Source organism: Pseudophryne corroboree, chromosome 11, assembly GCF_028390025.1.
Source record: "Pseudophryne corroboree isolate aPseCor3 chromosome 11, aPseCor3.hap2, whole genome shotgun sequence".
NCBI classification, from domain to species: Eukaryota; Metazoa; Chordata; class Amphibia; order Anura; family Myobatrachidae; genus Pseudophryne; species Pseudophryne corroboree.
The window spans coordinates 1,602,464-1,628,233 of NC_086454.1; the positions used below are offsets into that span (position 1 = coordinate 1,602,464).

At 49.5% G+C, this 25,770-nt stretch overlaps 1 protein-coding gene across 3 annotated transcripts in view; it reads left to right on the forward strand.

Annotated features, from left to right (window-relative positions):
- CAPRIN1 (cell cycle associated protein 1) overlaps positions 1-25,770 on the forward strand; it is a 159,506-nt gene that overhangs the window by 41,655 nt on the left and 92,081 nt on the right. For all 3 annotated transcript variants that reach the window (XM_063946260.1, XM_063946259.1, XM_063946261.1), the window contains exons 3-4: positions 24,954-25,016; positions 25,314-25,400. In XM_063946260.1, the coding sequence (XP_063802330.1) occupies positions 24,954-25,016; positions 25,314-25,400 (150 nt within the window). The remainder of the gene's footprint in view (positions 1-24,953; positions 25,017-25,313; positions 25,401-25,770) is intronic.

The window sequence follows — 25,770 nt, forward strand, 5'->3', positions numbered from 1 at the left end:
GCACAGAATAAAGGCTTGTTCCCTCTGTAGTTCTCTGCGGCATGGTATTACCGCAGGATCAACAATCTCAAAATCTGTATAAACGTAAATCTATCTGGTGTGTATGTTGGAGGCTGTGGGCGCTGTCCTTGTCTCTTCCTGAGGAATTGCGGTCTGTATGTTGGAGGCTGTGGGCGCTGTCCTTGTCTCTTCCTGAGGATTTGCGGTCTGTATGTTGGAGGCTGTGGGCGCTGTCCTTGTCTCTTCCTGAGGAATTGCGGTCTGTATGTTGGAGGCTGTGGGCGCTGTCCTTGTCTCTTCCTGAGGAATTGCGGTCTGTATGTTGGAGGCTGTGGGCGCTGTCCTTGTCTCTTCCTGAGGATTTGCGGTCCGTATGTTGGAGGCTGTGGGTGCTGTCCATGGGGTATATTTACTAAGGTCCCGATTTTGACCGAGATGATGTTTTTTCTTCAAAGTGTCATCTCGGGAATTTACTAAACTCAAATCACGGCAGTGATGAGGGCATTCGTATTATTTTGGAAGTCCTAGGAAAAAATTACGAATCAATACACCATCGGTCAAATACGCCTGGAATTTGGTAGAAATCGGTCATTTACTAAAAAGTGCAAATCACAAACACTGCCGACAATAGCCAAACACTGCCGTGATTAAATACAAATCGTGAAAAAGTGCTAAAAAAAAAACAGACCTGCTTTTTTTTTACCGTGTTCGGATAGGCATGCACGGATCCATGAGATCCATGCATGTTTTTCAGTGGGAAGGGGATGGGAAAGTGTTATTTAAAAAAAAAAAAAAAATGCGTGGGGTCCCCCCTCCTAAGCCAAACCAGCCTCGGGCTTTTTGAGCCGGCCCTGGTTGAAAAAATATGGGGGAAAAAGTGACAGGGGTTCCCCCATATTTAAACAACCAGCACCGGGCTCTGCGCCTGGTCCTGGTTCCAAAAATACGGGGGACAAAAAGCGTAGGGGTCCCCCGTATTTCTGAAACCAGCACCGGGCTCCACTAGCCAGATACATAATGCCACAGCCGGGGGACACTTCTATATTGGTCCCTGCGGCCCTGGCATTACATACCCAACTAGTCACCCCTGGCCGGGGTACCCTGGAGGAGTGGGGACCCCTTCAATCAAGGGGTCCCCCCCCCTCCAGCTACCCAAGGGCCATGGGTGAAGCCCGAGGCTGTCGTCAACCCCCCCCCCCCCCATCCAAGGGCTGCGGATGGGGGGCTGATAGCCTTTTTGACAAAAATTAATATTGTTTTTTGTAGCAGTACTACAAGTCCCAGCAAGCCTCCCCCACAAGCTGGTACTTGGAGAACCACAAGTACCAGCATGCGGTGGAAAACCGGGCCCGCTGGTACCTGTAGTACTACTACTAAAAAAATATCCCAATAAAAACAGAAGACACACACCTTGAAAGTAAAAGTTTAATACATACATCCACACCTCCATATACACATACTTACCTATGTTCACACGAGGGTCGGTCCTCTTCTCCATGAAGAATCCATGGGGTACCTGTTGGAAAAATTATACTCACAAAATCCAGTGTAGATCGATCCTCTTCTTTTCTATTTGTAATCCACGTACTTTGCAAAATAAAAAAACGTTGTGGCACCCTCCTGATTGGCTGTGTGCTCCTGTACTGTATGACAGGCAGCACACGGCAGTGATACAATGTAGCGCCTATGCGCTCCATTGTAACCAATGGTGGGAACTTTGTGGTCAGCGGTGAGGTTACTTTCGGTCAACCGCTGACCACAAAGTTCCCACCATTGGTTAAATACGAAAATGCAGAATACGACAGCTTAGTAAATTAGTCGTAATAAATTCAAAAAGTTGCAACTTTACACTTTCGATGTCATTCGTGATTGAACTTTAACCTCAATCGGGAAAATACGATTTTTAGTAAATATACCCCCTTGTGTCTCTTCCTGAGGATTTGCGGTCTGTGTCCAGTTTATATAAGGGGCGAATGTGCAGAAATACTTCACTAAGAACCTCCTTTTGGCTGCAGATTTAAGGGTCTGAAATCAAATGGGTTTTGCGCACCCGTAAGTAATGGTGTCTGACGGAGCTATTCAATTGTTGTGGCGCCCTTTGCTGCTTGTGCCCAAATGTATCTATCTGGTTTAGCTGCTTAAAGGGTCACGTTGCTGAAAATGCAATTTGGTGCGACCATAAGCTTGACTCCACCCACAGCCCGTATGTAGATCGCTCATTACTTGTGGGCACCCTAAATGTGAAAGAACTCCTTACAGTATGGCAGTGTGCACTGTGTAACCAAGCACCAGCAAGAATGACCAGATTTCTGCTTTGTCTCTGTTATAAACGTCCCATCAGTCCGGTTATTCCCAGTGTGAGGCTGTGTAGGGACTCTACAGGGAAGCTTCTATGAGACTGAATACCACCATTGCGGCTACAGGATACGGTCGTTAGGTCGACCACTGAATGTCGACAGGTCAAAAGGTCGACATGAGCCGCCCCCCCCCCTTTGTTTTTTTTCCCCATACTTGACGATCCACGTAGACTACGATTGGACCGGTAATCTGTGCCGAGCAATGCGAGGTACCTTTCCTGGAGCATGGCGAGTGAAGCGACCTATGTGTGGGGACACGGTGCACTAATTGGGTTTCTCCGTCACTTTACAAAGAAAACGATGCCAAAAACTCATGTTGACCTTTTTCACCTGTTGACCTAGCACATGTCGACCTAATTCCCATTTCGACTTTCAGTGGTCGACCGAATGACTGTCGACCTAACTTGGGTTGACCCATACCCACTGCTGCGGAACCTGTTGGTGTCTGCAAGCCTTGCAGTACTGTTGTAGACACGTGCTGACATTCAGTGTGAGATCCTGCGGTGGCTCCAGGCCAGGTGACGCTGAGACCCTGCGGTGGCTCCAGGCCAGGTGACGCTGAGACCCTGCGGTGGCTCCAGGCCAGGTGACGCTGAGACCCTGCGGTGGCTCCAGGCCAGGTGACGCTGAGACTCTGCGGTGGCTCCAGGCCAGGTGCCGCTGAGACTCTGCGGTGGCTCCAGGCCAGGTGACGCTGAGACTCTGCGGTGGCTCCAGGCCAGGTGACGCTGAGAATCTGCGGTGGCTCCAGGCCAGGTGACGCTGAGACTCTGCGATGGCTCCAGGCCAGGTGACGCTGAGACTCTGCGATGGCTCCAGGCCAGCTGACGCTGAGACTCTGCGATGGCTCCAGGCCAGCTGACGCTGAGACTCTGCGGTGGCTCCAGGCCAGCTGACGCTGAGACTCTGCGGTGGCTCCAGGCCAGGTGACGCTGAGACTCTGCGGTGGCTCCAGGCCAGGTGACGCTGAGACTCTGTGGTGGCTCCAGGCCAGGTGACGCTGAGACTCTGCGATGGCTCCAGGCCAGGTGACGCTGAGACCCTGCGGTGGCTCCAGGCCAGGTGACGCTGAGACTCTGCGGTTGCTCCAGGCCAGGTGACGCTGAGACTCTGCGGTTGCTCCAGGCCAGGTGACGCTGAGACTCTGCGGTGGCTCCAGGCCAGGTGACGCTGAGACTCTGCGGTGGCTCCAGGCCAGGTGACGCTGAGACTCTGCGGTGGCTCCAGGCCAGGTGACGCTGAGACTCTGCGGTGGCTCCAGGCCAGGTGACGCTGAGACTCTGCGGTGGCTCCAGGCCAGGTGACGCTGAGACTCTGCGGTGGCTCCAGGCCAGGTGACGCTGAGACTCTGCGGTGGCTCCAGGCCAGGTGACGCTGAGACTCTGCGATGGCTCCAGGCCAGGTGACGCTGAGACTCTGCGATGGCTCCAGGCCAGGTGACGCTGAGACTCTGCGATGGCTCCAGGCCAGGTGACGCTGAGACTCTGCGGTGGCTCCAGGCCAGGTGACGCTGAGACTCTGCGGTGGCTCCAGGCCAGGTGACGCTGAGACTCTGCGGTGGCTCCAGGCCAGGTGACGCTGAGACTCTGCGGTGGCTCCAGGCCAGGTGACGCTGAGACTCTGCGGTGGCTCCAGGCCAGGTGACGCTGAGACTCTGTGGTGGCTCCAGGCCAGGTGACGCTGAGACTCTGTGGTGGCTCCAGGCCAGGTGACGCTGAGACCCTGCGGTGGCTCCAGGCCAGGTGACGCTGAGACCCTGCGGTGGCTCCAGGCCAGGTGACTCTGAGACGCTGTGGTGGCTCCAGGCCAGGTGACTTACCCTCCTGCTCACTCATTACTAGTGGTAAATGCTGATTCTCTGCCACTGGCTTCATGACCAAAGAGCTGACAGAAGGAACACCGCTACTAGATTGGGATTAGTCCACTGCACGGTCTTCATGGTTTGGGTTCCATTTCTAACTCTTGGACTGAACCAGCATCATCTATGTATCTGTAGAATAGCTGCCATCATATATATATATATATATATATGTGTGTGTGTGTGTGTGTGTGTGTATGTATGTATGTATGTATGTATATGTGTGTGTGTATATATATATATATATAATATATATATATATGTGTGTGTATATATATGTATATATGTATACATGTGTGTGTATGTATATATGTATGTATGTATGTATGTATGTATATATATATATATATATATATATATATATATATATATATATATATATATATATATATATATATATATATATAGCAATGGACTGTGGCACTCCAAGACTTGAAAAAAAATTAATTTACTGGTTCACATCAGAAAACATGCCTATAGGCAAGTCTTGGAGTGCCACAGTCCATTGCTGTTTATTGTTCACACTTCACTGAAGGCACCCATAAGATGCAGTTTCGCTACGAGTGACTGTTCTACTTCGACTTTTTTATATATATATATATATATATATATATATATATATATATATATATATATATATATATATATATATATATATATATATATATATATATATATATATTCTTTTCCTTTTTTTTTTTTTCACCTATGTGTATTTCTGTAAGGCGCTGCAGAAGCTAGGTTACCGTTGTAACTTTTGGTTACTCTTATCAATAGCTTGCACATATTTGCCGTACAGTATACACTCACACTCTCAGGCCCTTTCACCCAGAATACAAGTTAACTTGTATTTTAAACTTTAAACATTGCTGCCCACATGAACTTTTAAAGCCCCTTTCTCTTGCAGCAAGGCTGAGGGACACTGGACCATAGGAGTTGCAGGCAGGCTGGAGCTGCCATTTAAGCTAACAGGAGCTCCTCACCCTGCGGGCCCAGAGTGCCGGTCCACCGTAGGCATGTTAGCGGGGCTGCTTTGCTTGTTTTGTCTTCTAGTTGGACTTCTAGCTTCAGCAGCTGTGGAAAGCCCTTTGTGGCTGGTCCTGCTGCAGGGGGGAGGGGGGCTGAACGGCCATCGCTCCCCTTGTGTGCACTCTGCTCTGGACCCGGGGACAATGTGCGCTTCCTCTTCCTTTGTAGAGGGTGCAGAAGACAGGTGCTGCCATCTTCAAACTGGTCTCTGCAGCTGCTTTCTCCACTGGGAGCGGGTGCATAGCAGGCAGCCCTGGCAGGTGGGCTGAACCAGTGGGCTCACCACCTAGGGAAGAAGTACACTGGTGGTTACTGAGAAGAACAAGGGGTGGATGTCACATGAACACCCCCCTCTGCTGTGTTATAGTCTGGAGTGTACCTGCAGGAAGGGGACAGACACTAGGGTTCCCGCTAGGAATTGGGCAGGGGGCAGTTTTGCCGGAGCAGGATGTGCATGTGTGCTAGGGGAGAGGGCCGCAGCCCCCACTGAAGTCACTATTAGAGGCGGAGCAGCCTCCTCAATGTCATTAATAGGGTGCCACTAAAGGGTCGGCCTAGTGTGAAGACTACGCTTTCCTCTGCAGCTCTGCGGGCTGGGATTTGCTGGCGCAGGTCTCTGCTCAGATCCTTTGCAGCTGTTATCTCAGGACGGTAAGTACCTGTGTGTGTTCTCTCTGTTGCCTCTGCTGTTCTGGGGGATTAAGCAGTTGCTCAGTGACCTGTGTTTCCTGTAGCTGGGTATTCCGTCAGCGTCCGCTGTACATAGCGAGGTCGTGTAGGGAAGATGATGTACAAAGTCAAAGCCGTAAAACCAGAAAGCGCTGCTATGGCTTTGTTTTTCACTTGCGCACAGTGTAGTAGTTACTGTGTGGACAGGTAGACTGTCAGCACCAGGTCTAATGTTGTGCGGGCATCTGGATCTGCCAGTGAGGAGCTGGCATGGGTACAGGCTCTGGGGTGATCTCTGACTTGGTAAAGTTTGTAGCACTTCAGCAGGAGGATCCGGCTAGAGCAGCTGCTGAGCCAATCAGTGTGTGATCCACTTTGGCTCCGTACCATGGAGTGTATACAGCAGTGTTTCTCTGACGTCCTAGTGGATGCTGGGTACTCCGTAAGGACCATGGGGAATAGACCGGCTCCGCAGGAGACTGGGCACTCTAAAGAAAAGATTAGGTACTACATCTGGTGTGCACTGGCTCCTCCCTCTTTGCCCCTCCTCCAGACCTCAGTTAGAATCTGTGCCCGGCCAGAGCTGGATGCACCCTAGGGGCTCTCCTGAGCTTGCTAGAAAGAAAGTATTTCTTAGTTTTTTTATTTTCAGTGAGATCTGCTGGCAACAGACTCACTGCTACGAGGGACTGAGGGGAGAGAAGCGAACCTACCTGCTTGCAGCTAGCTTGTGCTTCTAGGCTACTGGACACCATTAGCTCCAGAGGGATCGAACACGGGGCCCGACCTCGATCGTCCGTTCCCGGAGCCGCGCCGCCGTCCCCCTTGCAGAGCCAGAAGACTGAAGAAACCGGAGGAAATCGGCGGCTGAAGACTTCGGTCTTCATTAAGGTAGCGCACAGCACTGCAGCTGTGCGCCATTGCTCCCTATGCACACCACACACTCCGGTCACTGATGGGTGCAGGGCGCTGGGGGGGGGGGGCGCCCTGGGCAGCAATTTGAGTACCTTACATGGCAAATTGACACACAATACAGCTTTTAAGCTGTATATGTGCATAATCCCCCGCCATTATACAGATAAAAAAAGCCGAGAAGGGGGCGGGGCTATCTTCCTCAACATTGGCGCCATTTTCTCTTCACAGCTCCGCTGGAAGACAGTTCCCCAGTCTCTCCCCTGCAGTTTCCAGACATCAAGGGTAAAAAAGAGAGGGGGGGGGGGCACTAATTTAGGCGCAAAACTATATATAAAAGCAGCTATAGGGAAAATCGCTTTTGTTAGTGTAAATCCCTGATTATATAGCGCTGTGGTGTGTGCTGGCATACTCTCTCTCTGTCTCCCCAAAGGACTTTGTGGGGTCCTGTCCTCAGTCAGAGCATTCCCTGTGTGTGTGTGTGTGTGTGTGTGCGATGTGTCGGTATGGCTGTGTCGACATGTTTGATGAGGACGCTTACGTGGAGGCGGAGCAGGTGCCGATAAGTGTGATGTCGCCCCCTGCGGGGCCGACACCTGAGTGGATGGATATGTGGAAGGTATTAACCGACAGTGTCAACTCCTTACATAAAAGGTTCGATGACGCAGCTTTGGGACAGCCGGCATCTCAGCCCGCTCCTGCCCAGGCATCTCAGAGGCCGTCAGGGGCTCAAAAACGCCCGCTACCTCAGATGGCAGACACAGATGTAGACACGGAGTCTGACTCCAGTGTCGACGAGGATGAGACAAATATACAATCCACTAGGGCCATCTGATGCATGATTACGGCAATGAAAAATGTGTTGCACATTTCTGACATTAACCCGGTTACCACAAAAAAGGGTATTATGTTTGGGGAGAAAAAGCAGCCAGTGACTTTTCCCCTATCTGATGAGTTAAACGAATTGTGTGAAGAAGCGTGGGGTTCCCCAGATAAGAAACTAGTCATTTCTAAGCGGTTACTAATGGCGTACCCTTTCCCGCCAACGGATAGGTTACGCTGGGAGACATCCCCTAAGGTGGACAAAGCGCTCACACGCTTATCAAAAAAGGTGGCCCTGCCGTCTCAGGATACGGCCGCCCTAAAGGAGCCTGCAGATAGAAAGCAGGAGGCTATCCTGAAGTCTGTGTATACACACTCAGGTACTATACTGAGACCTGCTATTGCTTCAGCATGGATGTGCAGTGCTGCAGCAGCGTGGTCTGATTCCCTGTCTGATAACATTGATTCCCTTGACAGGGACACTATATTGCTAACCATAGAGCATATTAAAGACGTAGTCTTATATATGAGAGATGCACAGAGGGACATTTGCCGGCTGGCATCTAGAATTAATGCGATGTCCATTTCTGCCAGGAGAGTATTATGGACTCTGCAGTGGACGGGGTGATGCTGATTCTAAAAGGCACATGGAAATTTTGCCTTATAAGGGTGAGGAATTGTTTGGGGACGGTCTTTCGGACCTCGTATCCACAGCAACAGCTGGGAAGTCGACTTTTTTACCTCAGGTTCCCTCACAGCCTAAGAAAGCACCGTATTATCAAGTACAGTCCTTTCGGCCTCAGAAAGGCAAGCGGGTTAGAGGCGCGTCCTTTCTGCCCAGAGGCAGGGGTAGAGGGAAAAAGCTGCACCATACAGCCAGTTCCCAAGAACAAAAATCCTCCCCTGCTTCCACTAAGTCCACCGCATGACGCTGGGGCTCCACATGTGGAGCCAGGTGCGGTGGGGGCCCGTCTCCGGAACTTCAGCGACCAGTGGGTTCGCTCACAGGTGGATCTCTGGGTTCTACAAGTGGTATCTCAGGGATACAAGCTGGAATTCGAGACGTCTCCCCCTCGCCGTTACTTCAAATCAGCCTTGCCAGCTACTCCCCAGGACAGGGAGGTAGTACTGGCGGCAATTCACAAGCTGTACCTCCAGCAGGTGATAATAAAAGTTCCCCTCCTTCAACAGGGACGGGGTTACTATTCCACAATGTTTGTGGTACCGAAACCAGACGGTTCGGTGAGACCCATTCTAAATTTGAAATCCTTGAACACTTATATAAGGAAGTTCAAGTTCAAAATGGAATCGCTCAGGGCGGTTATTGCAAGCCTGGAAGAGGGGGATTACATGGTATCACTGGACATCAAGGATGCTTACCTACATGTCCCCATTTACCCACCTCACCAGGTGTACCTCCGTGTTGTGGTACAGGACTGCCATTACCAATTCCAGACGTTGCCGTTTGGTCTGTCCACGGCACCGAGGGTATTTACCAAGGTAATGGCCGAAATGATGATACTCCTTCGAAAGAAGGGAGTTATAATTATCCCGTACTTGTACGATCTCCTTATAAAGGCGAGTTCCAGGGAGCAGTTGTTGGTCGGAGTAGCACTATCTCAGGAAGTACTACAACAGCACGGCTGGATTCTGAATATCCCGAAGTCGCAGCTGGTTCCTACGACGCGTCTGCTGTTCCTGGGTATGATTCTGGACACAGAACAGAAGGTGTTTCTCCCGGAGGAGAAGGCCAAGGAGTTGTCATCTCTAGTCGGAGACCTCCCTAAAATCAAAACATCTTTCAGTGGGATCTGTTAGACAAGTTGTCCGGATCGCATCTTCAGATGCATCGGCTGATCACCCTGTCCCCGAGGGCCAGGGTGTCTCTGCTGTGGTGGCTGCAGAGTGCTCATCTACTCGAGGGCCGCAGATTCGGCATACAGGACTGGGTCCTGGTGACCACGGATGCAAGCCTCCGAGGTTGGGGGGCAGTCACTCAGGGAAGAAACTTCCAAGGACAATGGTCGAGTCAGGAAGCTTCCCTACACATAAACATTCTGGAACTAAGGGCCATTTACAATGCCCTAAGTCAGGCAAAACCCCTGCTTCAAAACCAGCCGGTGCTGATTCAGTCAGACAACATCACGGCGGTCGCCCATGTAAACCGACAGGGCTGCACAAGAAGCAGGATGGCGATGGCAGAAGCCACAAGGATTCTCCGATGGGCGGAAAATCACGTGATAGCACTGTCAGCAGTGTTCATTCCGGGAGTGGACAACTGGGAAGCAGACTTCCTCAGCAGGCACAACCTCCACCCGGGAGAGTGGGGACTTCATCCAGAAGTCTTCCAGCTGATTGTAAATCGTTGGGAAAGGCCACAGGTGGACATGATGGCGTCCCGCCTCAACAAAAAGCTAAAAAGATATTGCGCCAGGTCAAGGGACCTTCAGGCGATAGCTGTGGACGCTCCAGTGACACCGTGGGTGTACCAGTCGGTTTATGTGTTCCCTCCTCTTCCTCTCATACCAAAGGTACTGAGGATAATAAGAAAGAGAGGAGTAAGAACTATACTCATCGTTCCGGATTGGCCAAGAAGGACTTGGTACCCGGAACTACAAGAAATGATCTCAGAGGACCCTTGGCCTTTGCCTCTCAGACAGGACCTGCTACAGCAGGGGCCCTGTCTGTTCCAAGACTTACCGCGGCTGCGTTTGACGGCATGGCGGTTGAACGCCGGATCCTGATGGAAAAGGGCATTCCGGTTGAAGTCATTCCTACGCTGATAAAAGCTAGGAAGGATGTGACAGCAAAACATTATCACCGCATATGGCGAAAATATGTTGCTTGGTGTGAGGCTATGAAGGCCCCAACAGAAGAATTTCAGCTGGGTCGTTTTCTGCACTTCCTACAGTCAGGAGTGACTATGGGCCTAAAATTGGGATCCATAAAAGTCCAGATTTCGGCCCTGTCTATGTTCTTTCAAAAAGAACTGGCTTCACTGCCTGAAGTTCAGACGTTTGTTAAGGGAGTGCTGCATATTCAGCCCCCTTTTGTGCCCCCAGTGGCACCTTGGGATCTCTATCTGATCTTCCATATGGACAGGGCATAATTGAGGACTCGTCCCCAATTTCTCCCTAAGGTGGTATCAGCGTTCCATTTGAACCAACCTATTGTGGTGCCTGCGGCTACTCGGGACTTGGAGGCTTCCAAGTTGCTGGATGTAGTCCGGGCCTTGAAAATCTATGTTTCGAAGACGGCTAGAGTCAGAAAAACTGACTCGCTGTTTATCCTGCATGCACCCAAGAAGCTGGGTGCTCCTGCTTCAAAGCAGACTATTGCTCGCTGGATCTGTTGCACGATTCAACTTGCACATTCTGCGGCTGGACTGCCGCATCCTAAATCAGTCAAATCCCATTCCACGAGGAAGGTGGGCTCTTCTTGGGCGGCTGCCCGAGGGGTCTCGGCTTTACAACTTTGCCGAGCTGCTACCTGGTCGGGATCAAACACGTTTGCAAAATTCTACAAGTTTGATACCCTGGCCGAGGAGGACCTTGAGTTCTCTCATTCGGTGCTGCAGAGTCATCCGCACTTTCCCGCCCGTTTGGGAGCTTTGGTATAATCCCCATGGTCCTTACGGAGTTCCCAGCATCCACTAGGACGTCAGAGAAAATAAAAATGTACTCACCGGTAAATCTATTTCTCGTAGTCCGTAGTGGATGCTGGGCGCCCGTCCCAAGTGCGGACTTTCTGCAATACGTGTATATAGTTATTGCTTAACTAAAGGGTTATTGTTCTGAGCCATCTGTTGAATGAGGCTCAGTTGTTGTTCATACTGTTAACTGGGTATAGTTATCACAAGTTGTACGGTGTGATTGGTGTGGCTGGTATGAGTCTTACCCTGGATTCCAAATCCTTTCCTAGTAATGTCAGCTCTTCCGGGCACAGTTTCCCTAACTGAGGTCTGGAGGAGGGGCATAGAGGGAGGAGCCAGTGCACACCAGATGTAGTACCTAATCTTTTCTTTAGAGTGCCCCGTCTATTCCCCATGGTCCTTACGGAGTACCCAGCATCCACTACGGACTACGAGAAATAGATTTACCGGTGAGTAAAATCGTATTTTTTCAACCACTGTGCCGTGGCACACTAGTGTGCCCTGAGCAGTCTCCAGGTGTGCCGCCATAGAAGCACAGCCACGCCCGTCAGTGTTTTGCCGCTACTGCGTCCCTGGAACGATCAATACTGGTCAGTTTAGTGGTTGCAGAGCCAGTTCTTATTTTGGGCCCGGGCAGTATGGGGGGGGCTCTTCTGGCTTTCTCAGATGTGGCTCAGGCGTTACCTATGGAGAAGCTGCGACATGACATCCTAGGACATGCAACTGCACCATGCATCACCATTATATCTGAGTGTGCCTTGGCAATATTTAGATCTTGTTCAGTGTCCCGCGAGTTGTGAAAGGTTGAAAATCTCTGGTATACAGCATTAAGGTTTGAAAACGTTTTTCCTTGAGGATCCTCTGTTGCACATAAGTCTTCCTCATTACAGAGAGAGACTAAGGACATTGTGAAGGGTGAGGACCTAGAGTCTTCTTCCAGTCATGGTGTGGAAGTCCTCATTGCCTGTTTGGATGTTGATTCCCAAGCAGAGGGTGTGGGTCTGTTCATGTGTTGGCAACAAGAAGGTTGTTGCTTTCCCATCCTCTAAGAATCTCTCCAATCTCATTGAGAGGCCTGGAAGGCGCCAGATAGTTATATGTTCTTCGCAAACTTGCTTCACTTAATCCACTTCCTGCGGATCATGTATCTAGGTGGGAACAGTCCGCCACCGGGCTGCACAAGGTAGCCAGCCAGGAGCGCACATATACAGGTACGAGTGTTAGGGAGAGTTAGCTGTTGGGAGTACCTGCTTCTGCTCCCAGGTAACCACTCAGGGCAATGAATTAGAACTGGTAACTCACACTGTGGACTTTCACAGAACTCTGAAGGAGCTGTAAAACATTAACTTTTTCCTTTTTTACAGGTTTTGCTCTGCTACTTATATTATCACACATAAATAAACCTTTTTCCGGAGCTGCTTTGTAGTAACCACAATTTATAGTTCAGGCAGATATAGAATTCATATCTACTCGTAAAGGCCAGCTCCGCTTCGCGGTTGCAAAGCACCTGGATCGCACAGTTCAAGTACTCCAGGATCACGGATGGATCCTGAACTTCAGGAATTCACACCAAATACCTCATCAGCGCCTTCAGTTTCTGATGGTGGTCTTCGTCATCTACAGTTTTCCTGCTGAGCCCAAAGCATGAACCCTGCAGAACTTTGACATGATGGTACGGTCAATGCCTCGCCTGTCGCTCTTGTTGTGCATGAAGCTGTTGAGCACAATGGTCTCCATCTTCCACCTTCGAGACCATTGAGTACTCCAGGTTCCACTTACAGGAATTCCAATGGGATGCATCACTCTCGTCTCAGGTTCTTGTCCTGTCCGACAGCACTCCTCAAACTCTCCATAGGTGGTTGGTTTCCGATGATTCCTCCCCCACTCCAAGGATGTTCCTTGGATACTCTGGATTGGGTCACTGTGGCCACTGATGTGAGTCTCCAAGGATGGGATACGGTGACATTACATCTTTAGCTACAAGGCCTTTAGCCACCATTGGAAACTATCCTCCCAGTGAACATACTCTAGCTCGGCGCCATCTTTCTGGCTCTCATTGGTGCGTCCCATCCTGGTGGCCCGTTCCTATTCAGGCGGACTATGTAAATCGTTAGGGAGGCACAAAGAGCACAACAGCAATTGCAGGGGGCAGAAACCTTCTTTTTAACTCCAGTACTCTCAGCAGCGTTCATACAGGGTGTGTGAAAAATTAGGAAGTGGAACTACATTTCTCTTACGTCCTAGAGGATGCTGGGGACTCCGTAAGGACCCTGGGGTATAGACGGGCTCTGCAGGATACATGGGCACTATAAAGAACTTTAGATGGGTGTGCACTGGCTCTTCTCTCTATGCCCCTCCTCCAGACCTCAGTTAGATCCTGTGCCCAGAGGAGACTGGGTGCATTACAGGGGAGCTCTCCTGAGTTTCTCGGAAAAATAATTTTGTTAGGTTTTTTATTTTCAGGGAGCACTGCTGGCAACAGGCTTCCTGCATCGTGGGACTGAGGAGAGAGAAGCAGCCCTACTTAAATGATGGGCTCTGCTTCTTAGGCTACTGGACACCATTAGCTCCAGAGGGTCGGAATGCAGGTCTCACCCTCGCCGTTCGTCCCGGAGCCGCGCCGCCGCCGTCCCGGAGCCGCGCCGCCGCCGTCCTCACAGAGCCGGAAGATAGAAGCCGGGTGAGTATAAGAAGAAAGAAGACTTCAAAGGCGGCAGAAGACTTCAGATCTTCGTGAGGTACCGTGCAGCGGTTGCGCTGCGCGCCATTGCTCCCACACAACACACACACGAGGCACAGCAAGGGCGCAGGGGGGGCGCCCTGGCTAGCAATAATTACCTCATAAAAGTTCACTGGCACACATAGATACTGCATGGGCAGTATATACAGACCCCCGCCAGTATAAGAATTAGCGGGGGCGGAGCTTAGTCCCTCAGCTCTAACCAGCGCCATTTTCTCCACAGCTTGCTGCAGAGACGCTGCTCCCGGACTCCCTTCACCGCTGTATACAAGTAACGGGGTGCAAAACGGGGGTAATTTGGTGCTAGTGTGATTCAGGAAGCGCTTACAGGTCTGGGACATTATTAATATTTCAGACCGCAGTGGCGCTGGGTGTGAGCTGGCAAACTCCCTTTCTGTCTCTCTAAAGGACCTTATTGCGGGTCTGTCCCCTATATCCCAGTGTGTGTGGGGGTGTCGGTACGTGTGTCGACATGTCTGAGGCGGAAGGCTCTTCCAGAGAGGATGCGGAGCAGAATGTAATAGTGACTCCGTCGACACCGCCGACTGCTGATTGGGTAGACATGTGGAATGTTTTGAATGCAAGTGTGGCTTTATTACATAAAAGTTTGGATAAAGCTGAGTCCCAGAACCAAGCATGGAGACCATTCATGGGTATTAATGTGTCACAGAACCCATGTCCCAGAAACGTCCCTTTACCCAGATAGCAGATTATGATTGCAAGTGTTATTTATCAGGTAATAGGAATCGATTCCTGTTTTTTAATGGTCTAATAAATTGTATTTTATATACAGCAAACCGTCTTTTTATAATTTGTACAGCCAGCGCTGGTATCCTGTGTTTTTTCTTCTTTAGTTTATTGGGGAACTGACCATCCCCTTACCAGCTGCTGCTGACTGCGCACTTACATATTCTCTTTCTTTTTATTCAACTATATCTGTGGTCCCGAAGCCAGACAGCTCGGTCAGACCAATTCTGAACCTAAAATCCCTAAACCTGTATTTGAAAAGATTCAAATTCAAGATGGAATCTCTCCGGGCAGTGATTTCCAGCTTGGAAGGGGGGATTTTATGGTGTCACTAGACATAAAGGATGCGTACCTTCATGTCCCCATATATCCTCCTCATCAGGCGTTCCTGAGATTCGCTGTGCAGGATTGTCATTACCAATTTCTCTATCGTCCTAGTGGATGCTGGGGTTCCTGAAAGGACCATGGGGAATAGCGGCTCCGCAGGAGACAGGGCACAAAAAGTAAAGCTTTTTCAGATCAGGTGGTGTGCACTGGCTCCTCCCCCTATGACCCTCCTCCAGACTCCAGTTAGATTTTTGTGCCCGGCCGAGAAGGGTGCAATCTAGGTGGCTCTCCTAAAGAGCTGCTTAGAAAAAGTTTAGCTAGGTTTTTTATTTTACAGTGATTCCTGCTGGCAACAGGATCACTGCAGCGAGGGACTGAGGGGAGAAGGAGTCAACTCACCTGCGTGCAGGATGGATTGGCTTCTTGGCTACTGGACATCAAGCTCCAGAGGGACGATCACAGGTACAGCCTGGATGGTCACCGGAGCCGCGCCGCCGGCCCCCTTGCAGATGCTGAAGTCAGAAGAGGTCCAGAATCGGCGGCTGAAGACTCCTGCAGTCTTCTAAAGGTAGCGCACAGCACTGCAGCTGTGCGCCATTTTCCTCTCAGCACACTTCACACGGCAGTCACTGAGGGTGCAGGGCGCTGGGAGGGGGGCGCCCTGGGAGGCAAATGAATACCTATAAAGGCTAAAAATACCTCACATATAGCCCCTAGAGGCTATATGGAGATATTTAACCCCTGCCTGATTTTTCTAAATAGCGGGAGACGAGCCCGCCAGAAAAGGGGCGGGGCCTATCTCCTCAGCACACGGCGCCATTTCCTCTCACAGCTCCGCTGGTCAGGACGGCTCCCAAGTCTCTCCCCTGCACTGCACTACAGAAACAGGGTAAAACAGAGAGGGGGGGGCAAATTTATGGCGATATTTTGATATAACAAAGCAGCTATAAGGGAGCACTTATTATAAGGCTATCCCTGATATATATATAGCGCTTTTGGTGTGTGCTGGCAAACTCTCCCTCTGTCTCCCCAAAGGGCTAGTGGGTCCTGTCTTCGTTAGGAGCATTCCCTGTGTGTCTGCTGTGTGTCGGTACGTGTGTGTCGACATGTATGAGGACGATATTGGTGTGGAGGCGGAGCAATTGCCAAATATGAGGATGTCACCCCCTAGGGAGTCGACACCAGAATGGATGCCTTTATTTATGGAACTACGGGATAGTGTCAACACGCTAAAGCAGTCGTTTGACGACATGAGGCGGCCGGACAATCAATTAGTGCCTGTCCAGGCGACTCAAACACCGTCAGGGGCTGTGAAACGCCCTTTGCCTCAGTCGGTCGACACAGACCCAGACGCAGGCACTGACTCCAGTGGTGACGGTGACGATTCAACCGTATTTTCCAGTAGGGCCACACGTTATATGATTTTGGCAATGAAGGAGGCGTTACATTTAGCTGATACTACAGGTACCACTAAACAGGGTATTATGTGGGGTGTGAAAAAACTACCTATAGTTTTTCCTGAATCAGAAGAATTAAATGACGTGTGTAATGAAGCGTGGGTTGCCCCTGATAAAAAGCTGATAATTTCAAAGAAATTATTGGCATTATACCCTTTCCCGCCAGAGGTTAGGGAGCGCTGGGAAACACCTCCTAGGGTGGACAAGGCGCTAACACGCTTATCTAAACAAGTGGCGTTACCCTCTCCTGAGACGGCCGCACTTAAAGATCCATCAGATAGGAGGATGGAAAATATCCAAAAAAGTATATACACACATGCAGGTGTTATACTACGACCAGCTATAGCGACTGCCTGGATGTGCAGTGCTGGGGTAGTTTGGTCAGAGTCCCTGATTGAAAATATTGATACCCTGGACAGGGACAATATTTTACTGTCGTTAGAACAAATAAAGGATGCATTTCTTTATATGCGTGATGCACAGAGGGATATCTGCACACTGGCATCACGGGTAAGTGCTATGTCCATTTCGGCCAGAAGAGCTTTATGGACGCGACAGTGGACAGGCGATGCGGATTCAAAACGACATATGGAAGTTTTGCCGTATAAAGGGGAGGAGTTATTTGGAGTCGGTCTATCAGATTTGGTGGCCACGGCTACAGCCGGGAAATCCACCTTTCTACCTCAAGTCACTCCCCAACAGAAAAAGGCACCGACTTTTCAACCGCAGCCCTTTCGTTCCTTTAAAAATAAGAGAGCAAAGGGCTATTCATATCTGCCACGAGGCAGAGGTCGAGGGAAGAGACAGCAACAGGCAGCTCCTTCCCAGGAACAGAAGCCCTCCCCGGCTTCTACAAAAGCCTCAGCATGACGCTGGGGCTTCTCAAGCGGACTCGGGGACGGTGGGCGGTCGTCTCAAAAATTACAGCGCGCAGTGGGCTCACTCGCAGGTAGATCCCTGGATCCTGCAGATAATCTCAAGGGTACAGGTTGGAATTAGAGACAGATCCACCTCGCCGTTTCCTGAAGTCTGCTTTACCAACGTCCCCCTCCGAAAGGGAGACGGTTTTGGAAGCCATTCACAAGCTGTACTCTCAGCAGGTGATAGTCAAGGTACCTCTTCTGCAACAAGGGAAGGGGTATTATTCCACTCTTTTTGTGGTACCGAAGCCGGATGGCTCGGTAAGGCCTATTCTATATCTGAAGTCCTTGAACCTGTACATAAAGAAGTTCAAGTTCAAGATGGAGTCACTCAGAGCAGTGATAGCGAACCTGGAAGAGGGGGACTTTATGGTATCCTTGGACATCAAGGATGCGTATCTCCACGTTCCAATTTACCCCTCACACCAGGGGTACCTCAGGTTCGTTGTACAAAACTGTCACTATCAGTTTCAGACGCTGCCGTTCGGATTGTCCACGGCACCTCGGATCTTTACAAAGGTAATGGCCGAGATGATGATTCTTCTTCGAAGAACAGGCATATTAATTATCCCATACTTGGACGATCTCCTAATAAGGGCGAGGTCCAGAGAACAGCTAGAGATGGGATTAGCACTGTCTCAAGAAGTGCTAAAACAGCACGGGTGGATTCTGAATATTCCAAAATCCCAGTTAATGCCGACAACTCGTCTGCTGTTCCTAGGGATGATTCTGGACACGGTTCAGAAAAAGGTTTTTCTCCCGGAGGAAAAAGCCAAGGAGTTATCCGACCTTGTCAGGAACCTCCTAAAACCAGGAAAGGTGTCTGTACATCAATGCACAAGAGTCCTGGGAACAATGGTGGCTTCTTACGAAGCAATTCCATTCGGCAGATTCCACGCAAGAATTTTCCAAAGGGATCTGTTGGACAAATGGTCAGGGTCGCATCTTCAGATGCACCTACGGATAACCCTGTCTCCAAGGACAAGGGTGTCTCTTCTGTGGTGGTTGCAGAGTCCTCATCTATTGGAGGGCCGCAGATTCGGCATACAGGATTGGATCCTGGTGACCACGGACGCCAGCCTGAGAGGCTGGGGAGCAGTCACACAAGGAAGAAACTTCCAGGGAGTATGGACGAGCCTGGAAACGTCTCTTCACATAAACATTCTGGAACTAAGAGCAATATACAATGCTCTAAGCCAGGCAGAACCTCTGCTTCAGGGAAAACCGGTGTTGATCCAGTCGGACAACATCACGGCAGTCGCCCATGTGAACAGACAGGGCGGCACAAGAAGCAGGAGTGCAATGGCAGAAGCTGCAAGGATTCTTCGCTGGGCAGAGAATCATGTGATAGCACTGTCAGCAGTGTTCATCCCGGGAGTGGACAACTGGGAAGCAGACTTCCTCAGCAGACACGATCTTCACCCGGGAGAGTGGGGACTTCATCCAGAAGTCTTCCACATGCTGGTAACCCGTTGGGAAAGACCAATGGTGGACATGATGGCGTCTCGCCTCAACAAAAAACTGGACAGGTATTGCGCCAGGTCAAGAGATCCGCAGGCAATAGCTGTGGACGCGCTGGTAACGCCTTGGGTGTACCAGTCGGTGTATGTGTTTCCTCCTCTGCCTCTCATACCAAAAGTATTGAGAATTATACGGCAAAGAGGCGTAAGAACGATACTGGTGGTTCCGGATTGGCCAAGAAGGACTTGGTGCCCGGAACTTCAAGAGATGATCACGGAAGATCCGTGGCCTCTACCTCTAAGGAGGGACTTGCTTCAGCAGGGTCCCTGTCTGTTTCAAGACTTACCGCGGCTGCGTTTGACGGCATGGCGGTTGAACGCCGGATCCTAAAGGAAAAAGGCATGCCGGAAGAAGTCATTCCTACTTTGATTAAAGGAAGGAAGTAACCGTGCAACATTATCACCGAATTTGGCGAAAATATGTTGCGTGGTGCGAAGATCGGAGTGCTCCGACGGAGGAATTTCAACTGGGTCGATTCCTACATTTCCTGCAATCAGGATTGTCTATGGGTCTCAAATTGGGATCTATTAAGGTTCAAATTTCGGCCCTGTCGATTTTCTTTCTAAAAGAATTGGCTTCAGTCCCTGAAGTCCAGACCTTTGTTAAGGGAGTGCTGCATATACAGCCTCCTGTGGTGCCTCCAGTGGCACCGTGGGATCTCAATGTGGTTTTGGACTTTCTAAAATCTCATTGGTTTGAACCACTAAATAAGGTGGATTTGAAATATCTCACTTGGAAAGTGACCATGCTTCTAGCCCTGGCTTCTGCCAGGAGAGTATCAGAATTGGCAACTTTATCTTACAAAAGCCATATCTGATTTTCCATTCGGACAGGGCAGAACTGCGGACTCGTCCGCATTTTCTCCCTAAGGTGGTGTCAGCATTTCATCTGAACCAGCCTATTGTAGTGCCTGCGGCTACAAGTGACTTGGAGGACTCCAAGTTACTGGACGTTGTCAGAGCATTAAAAATATATATTGCAAGGACAGCTGGAGTCAGAAAATCTGACTAGTTGTTTATATTGTATGCACCCAACAAGATGGGTGCTCCTGCGTCTAAGCAGACGATTGCTCGTTGGATCTGTAGCACAATCCAACTTGCACATTCTGTGGCAGGCCTGCCACAGCCTAAATCTGTAAAGGCCCACTCCACAAGGAAGGTGGGCTCATCTTGGGCGGCTGCCCGAGGGGTCTCGGCATTACAACTTTGCCGAGCAGCTACGTGGTCAGGGGAGAACACGTTTGTAAAATTTTACAAATTTGATACTCTGGCTAAGGAGGACCTGGAGTTCTCTCATTCGGTGCTGCAGAGTCATCCGCACTCTCCCGCCCGTTTGGGAGCTTTGGTATAATCCCCATGGTCCTTTCAGGAACCCCAGCATCCACTAGGACGATAGAGAAAATAAGATTTTACTTACCGATAAATCTATTTCTCGGAGTCCGTAGTGGATGCTGGGCGCCCATCCCAAGTGCGGATTATCTGCATAAATTGTACATAGTTATTGTTAACTAATTCGGGTTATTGTTGAAGGAAGCCATCTTTCAGAGGCTCCGCTGTTATCATACTGTTACCTGGGTTTAGATCACAGGTTGTACGGTGTGATTGGTGTGGCTGGTATGAGTCTTACCCGGGATTCAAAATCCTCCCTTATTGTGTACGCTCGTCCGGGCACAGTACCTAACTGGAGTCTGGAGGAGGGTCATAGGGGGAGGAGCCAGTGCACACCACCTGATCTGAAAAAGCTTTACTTTTTGTGCCCTGTCTCCTGCGGAGCCGCTATTCCCCATGGTCCTTTCAGGAACCCCAGCATCCACTACGGACTCCGAGAAATAGATTTATCGGTAAGTAAAATCTTATTTTCTGACGTTGCCGTTTGGGCTTTCCACGGCCCCGAGGATTTTCACCAAGGTAATGGCGGAAATGATGGTGGTCCTGCGCAAGCAGGGTGTCACAATTATCCCGTACTTGGATGACCTCCTGATAAAGGCGAGATCAAGAGACCAGTTACTGAAAAGCGTGGCACTCTCTCTGAGAGTACTACAACAACACGGCTGGCTATTAAATTTGCCAAAGTCGCATTTGATGCCGACAACTCGACTGTCCTTTTTGGGCATGATTCTGGACACGGAACGGCAGAGGGTTTTTCTCCCATTGGAAAAAAGCTCTGGAACTCCAAAACATGGTCAGGAATTTGCTGAAACCAAAAATAGTGGCGATTCATCAATGCACTCGAGTGTTGGGAAAGATGGTGGCGGCCTACGAGGCCATTCCGTTTGTCAGGTTCCATGCAAGAACTTTTCAGTGGGACCTACTGGACAAATGGTCAGGGTCCCATCTCCAAATGCATCGATGATAAGCCTGTCCCCCAGGGCCAGGATATCTCTCCTGTGGTGGCTCCACAGTGCTCACCTCCTAGAGGGTCGCAGGTTTGGAAGCCAGGATTGGGTTCTGGTAACCACGGACGCGAGGCTCGGGAGCGGTCATACAAGGAAAAAAAATTCAGGGAATATGGTCAAGCCAGGAGGCTTGTCTGCACATAAATGTGCTGGAATTGAGGGCCATATACAACGGCCTGAGACAGGCGGAGCATCTTCTTTGCAACCTACCTGTACTGATCCAGTCAGACAACATCACAGCAGTGGCACATGTAAACCGCCAGGGCGGAGCAAGAAGCAGAGCAGCGATGGCGGAGGCCACCAGGATTCTTCGCTGGGCGGAAAATCATGTAAGTGCTCTGTCAGCTGTTTTCATCCTGGGTGTGGACAACTGGGAAGCAGACTTCCTCAGCAGACACGATCTCCATCCAGGAGAGTGGGGGCTTCATCAAGAGGTCTTTGCAGAAGTGACAAACGGTTGGGGACTCCCTCAAATAGACATGATGGCGTCACGCCTCAACAAAAAGCTTTGGACATATTGTTCCAGGTCGAGGGACCATCAAGCAATAGCAGTAGACGCACTAGTGACACCGTGGGTGTATCAGTCGGTCTCTGTGTGCCCTCCACTTCCACTCATCTCAAAGATATTGCGGATCATAAGAAGAACAAGAGTTCAAACGATACTCCATTGTTCCAGACTGGCCTCGAAGGGCCTGGTATCCAGATCTTCAGGAAATGCTCACAGGAGATCCTTGGCCTCTTCCTCTAAGAGAGGACCTGTTACAACAGAGGCCGTGTGTGTTCCAAGACTTACCGTGGTTACGTTTGACGGCATGGCGGTTGAACACCAAATCCTAGCTAGGAAAGGTATTCCAGGGGAGGTCATCCCTACTCTGCTTAAAGCTAGGAAGGAGGTAACGGCGAAGCATTATCACCGTATCTGGAGGAAGTATGTGTCTTGGTGTGAATCCAAGAATGCTCCTACGGAGGTTTTTCAGCTGGGTCGTTTTCTCCATTTTCTACAGGCGAGGCTGGATATGGGCCTGAAGTTAGGCTCCATTAAGGTGCAGATTTCGGCCTTATCAATATTTTTTCAGAAGGAATTGGCTTCTCTCCCAGAAGTGCAGACTTTTGTGAAGGGAGTGCTGCACATCCAGCCTCCTTTTGTGCCCCCAGTGGCACCGTGGGACCATAACGTGGTGTTACAGTTCCTTAAATCGCACTGGTTTGAACCACTTCAAACTGTTGAGTTAAAATTTCTCACGTGGAAAGTGGTCATGTTGTTGGCCTTGGCATCTGCGAGGCGGGTGTCCGAATTGGCGGCTTTGTCTTACAAGAGCCCCTATCTGATTTTCCATATGGATAGAGCGGAATTGAGAACTCGTCCACAATTTCTACCTAAGGTGGTTTCGTCGTTTCACATGAACCAACCTATTGTGGTGCCGGTGGCTACGGGTGACTTGGAGGATTCCAAGTACCGTGATGTAGTCAGGGCTTTAAAAATCTATGTAGCCAGAACGGGGCGTATTAGGAAAACGGAGCCTCTGTTTATCCTATATGCAGCCAACAAGGTTGGCGCTCCTGCTTCCAAGCAGACTATCGCACGCTGGATCTGTAACACGATTCAGCAGGCTCATTCTACGGCTGGATTGCCGTTACCAAAGTCGGTAAAGGCCCATTCCACAAGGAAGGTGGGCTCTTCTTGGGCGGCTGCCCGAGGCGTCTCGGCATTACAGCTTTGCCGAGCAGCTACGTGGTCGGGTTCAAACACTTTTGCAAAATTCTATAAGTTTGATACCCTGGCTGATGAGGGCCTCTCTTTTGCTCAATCGGTGCTGCAGAGTCATTCGCACTCTCCCGCCCGGTCTGGAGCTTTGGTATAAACCCCATGGTCCTTACGGAGTCCCCAGCATCCTCTGGGACGTAAGAGAACATAAGATTTTAAACCTACCGGTAAATCTTTTTCTCCTAGTCCGTAGAGGATGCTGGGCGCCCGTCCCAAGTGCGGACTACTTCTGCAAGACTTGTATATAGTTATTGATAAGTCTACACAAGGGTTGTGTTGCAGTTCAGATCAACCTGTTGCTGATCTTATTTGTTCATACTGTTAACTGGTTTAGTTATATCCCAGGTTGTACGGTGTGTATGGTGTGGGCTGGTATGTATCTCACTCTTAATTAACAAAATCCTTTCCTCGAAATGTCCGTCTCCTCTGGGCACAGTTCCTATAACTGAGGTCTGGAGGAGGGGCATAGAGGAAGGAGCCAGTGCACGCCCATTAAAAGGTCTTAAAGTGCTCATGTCTCCTGCGGAGCCCGTCTATACCCCATGGTCCTTACGGAGTCCCCAGCATCCTCTACGGACTAGGAGAAAAAGATTTACCGGTAGGTTTAAAATCTTATTTTTCTACAAGAGGACCTTTCTTGGTTGACTTTAATGGCCTGGCTTTTGAAAGGTAAAGGCTTATCTTTCGGTCGTCCATACTATGCTGCAAGCCTGGAAACCGGTTTTGTCACGCAGTTATCACAGAGTGTGAAAACTCTGTAAATCTTGGTGTGATTTTAAAGTGTCCTTCTTTTGAAAGTACAGATTTCAGCCCTGTCGACTGATTTCCAGCTGCGTTTGGCCCTTTTGCCGGCAGTCCCCCCCCCCCCCCCCCCCCCCCCCCCTTTATATTTACTTTTTTACACCATAGGATTTTAATCTGGTCTCATCACTTCTCAAACAGGCTGTAGGCTGTATAGTAAATGCAGACGCATATGAAGTTGTGTGAGTGAATACCATAGAACGGTTTAATGGAATGTGAAATTTAGGCTCTGGTGGTCCTGTGGTGCCTAGTGGTTTGATAATCATGTCGGACTTAACAAACAATGGACTAAGAAAAGGAGCTGCGTTTGTCTGGCTGTATTAAACTTTAGGGAGCAATGTAACTGCATTTATTGTAAATAGTGAACCTATGAAGTCCGTTCATGCTGTAGGAAGTAGTATTGTGACCGTTACAAGCTGTCTCCTGTTGGGTGAACTAGCCGTTCCAGTGATGCTCGTAATTGCCACGGGTATCTACTCTTCCGTTGTGCTGATGACTGACTGGAGAATGGTTTCTCATGAATTGCCCCTTTCGAGTTACTTATTACAGCTCAAGTGTCCCCGATGTGCCGTTCCGTAACAGCTCATTACAACCCATAGCGTGTGTGTGTGTGTGTGTGTGTGTGTGTGTGTGTGTGTGTGGCTATGTTTTGTGTTTTCCGTTACACCAGTTGTACAGGAAAACTGGAGCTGTTACAAGTGTGTACATGGCTGAATAGTGCAACAGTTCTCATCGGCAAACTGCAGCTAATGAATTGCCCACTAAGGGTTAATGGAAGAGATGCGGAAGTTCATTCTCTAACTTTAATATTTAAGAGAGCCACTTAAAGGTGATCGTTCCTCTCCAAATGAGAAGCCTTCTCTGACCGGAGTTCCAAGTTATGTTGTTTTCACAATTCTCAGCATTAAGTGTCTGTAATAAGGAATGCACTTCTATTTACACTGCGCGTGCAAGTCACCATGATTGTGCGTTGTCTTACAGGGTAAGCTGGATGACTACCAGGATCGAATGAACAAAGGGGAGCGGCTGAACCAGGACCAACTGGTAACACAATTTTTATTTTTAACAATCCTGTTGGGTTTAGTTTTGCACTACGTTATTACCTGTAAATTGTGCACTTCAAACTAAAATAGGAAATACTGATTATTGTGCTACAATGTGTTTTGTGGCTGAATCATGTAAAGTCTTAATGTGCGAAGGTTCCATATACTATTTTACCATTGTTCTTCTGATAACCTGTAATAATGACCACCTGAGTTTAAGCAGCTCCTAGCAAGCAGATGCACTCTTCAGCCTTAGTTTATGGTCTATTCCTTACATTATTCTTGCTTGTATTTCTAGGATGCGGTGGCAAAACATCAGGAGGTTGTAACCAACATGGAGTTTGCTCGAGAACTGCAGAGGAGCTTCATGGCACTGGGCCAAGATGTAAGATTTTTTTTAGGTTCTCTTCCCTCCTTTTTTATTTTTTTTAATTTTATTTATACCGTGCGTTTTGTAGATTGCGTTTTACGTGAATATTATGATTAAGTTCTTTAATCTGATTACAGAATTGTTGTCTCTCATGAACATATTATTGCTTTAATGATTAGCCATGTATCATGCTAAGAGTTTTGGCAATTGCAGCACGCAGTCCTTTCCCTATCTGGCTGTAAGTGGCTTGGAACACTCCCCTCCATCTTTCCCCTTCATGCGCCATCCTTGGCATTTTCCAAAGTCATACAGGTGGCTTGTGCTATTGCAGAATTGCAGGCTAACACTTGGACCCCTTCACACTGGGATGGCCATGCACATAAAG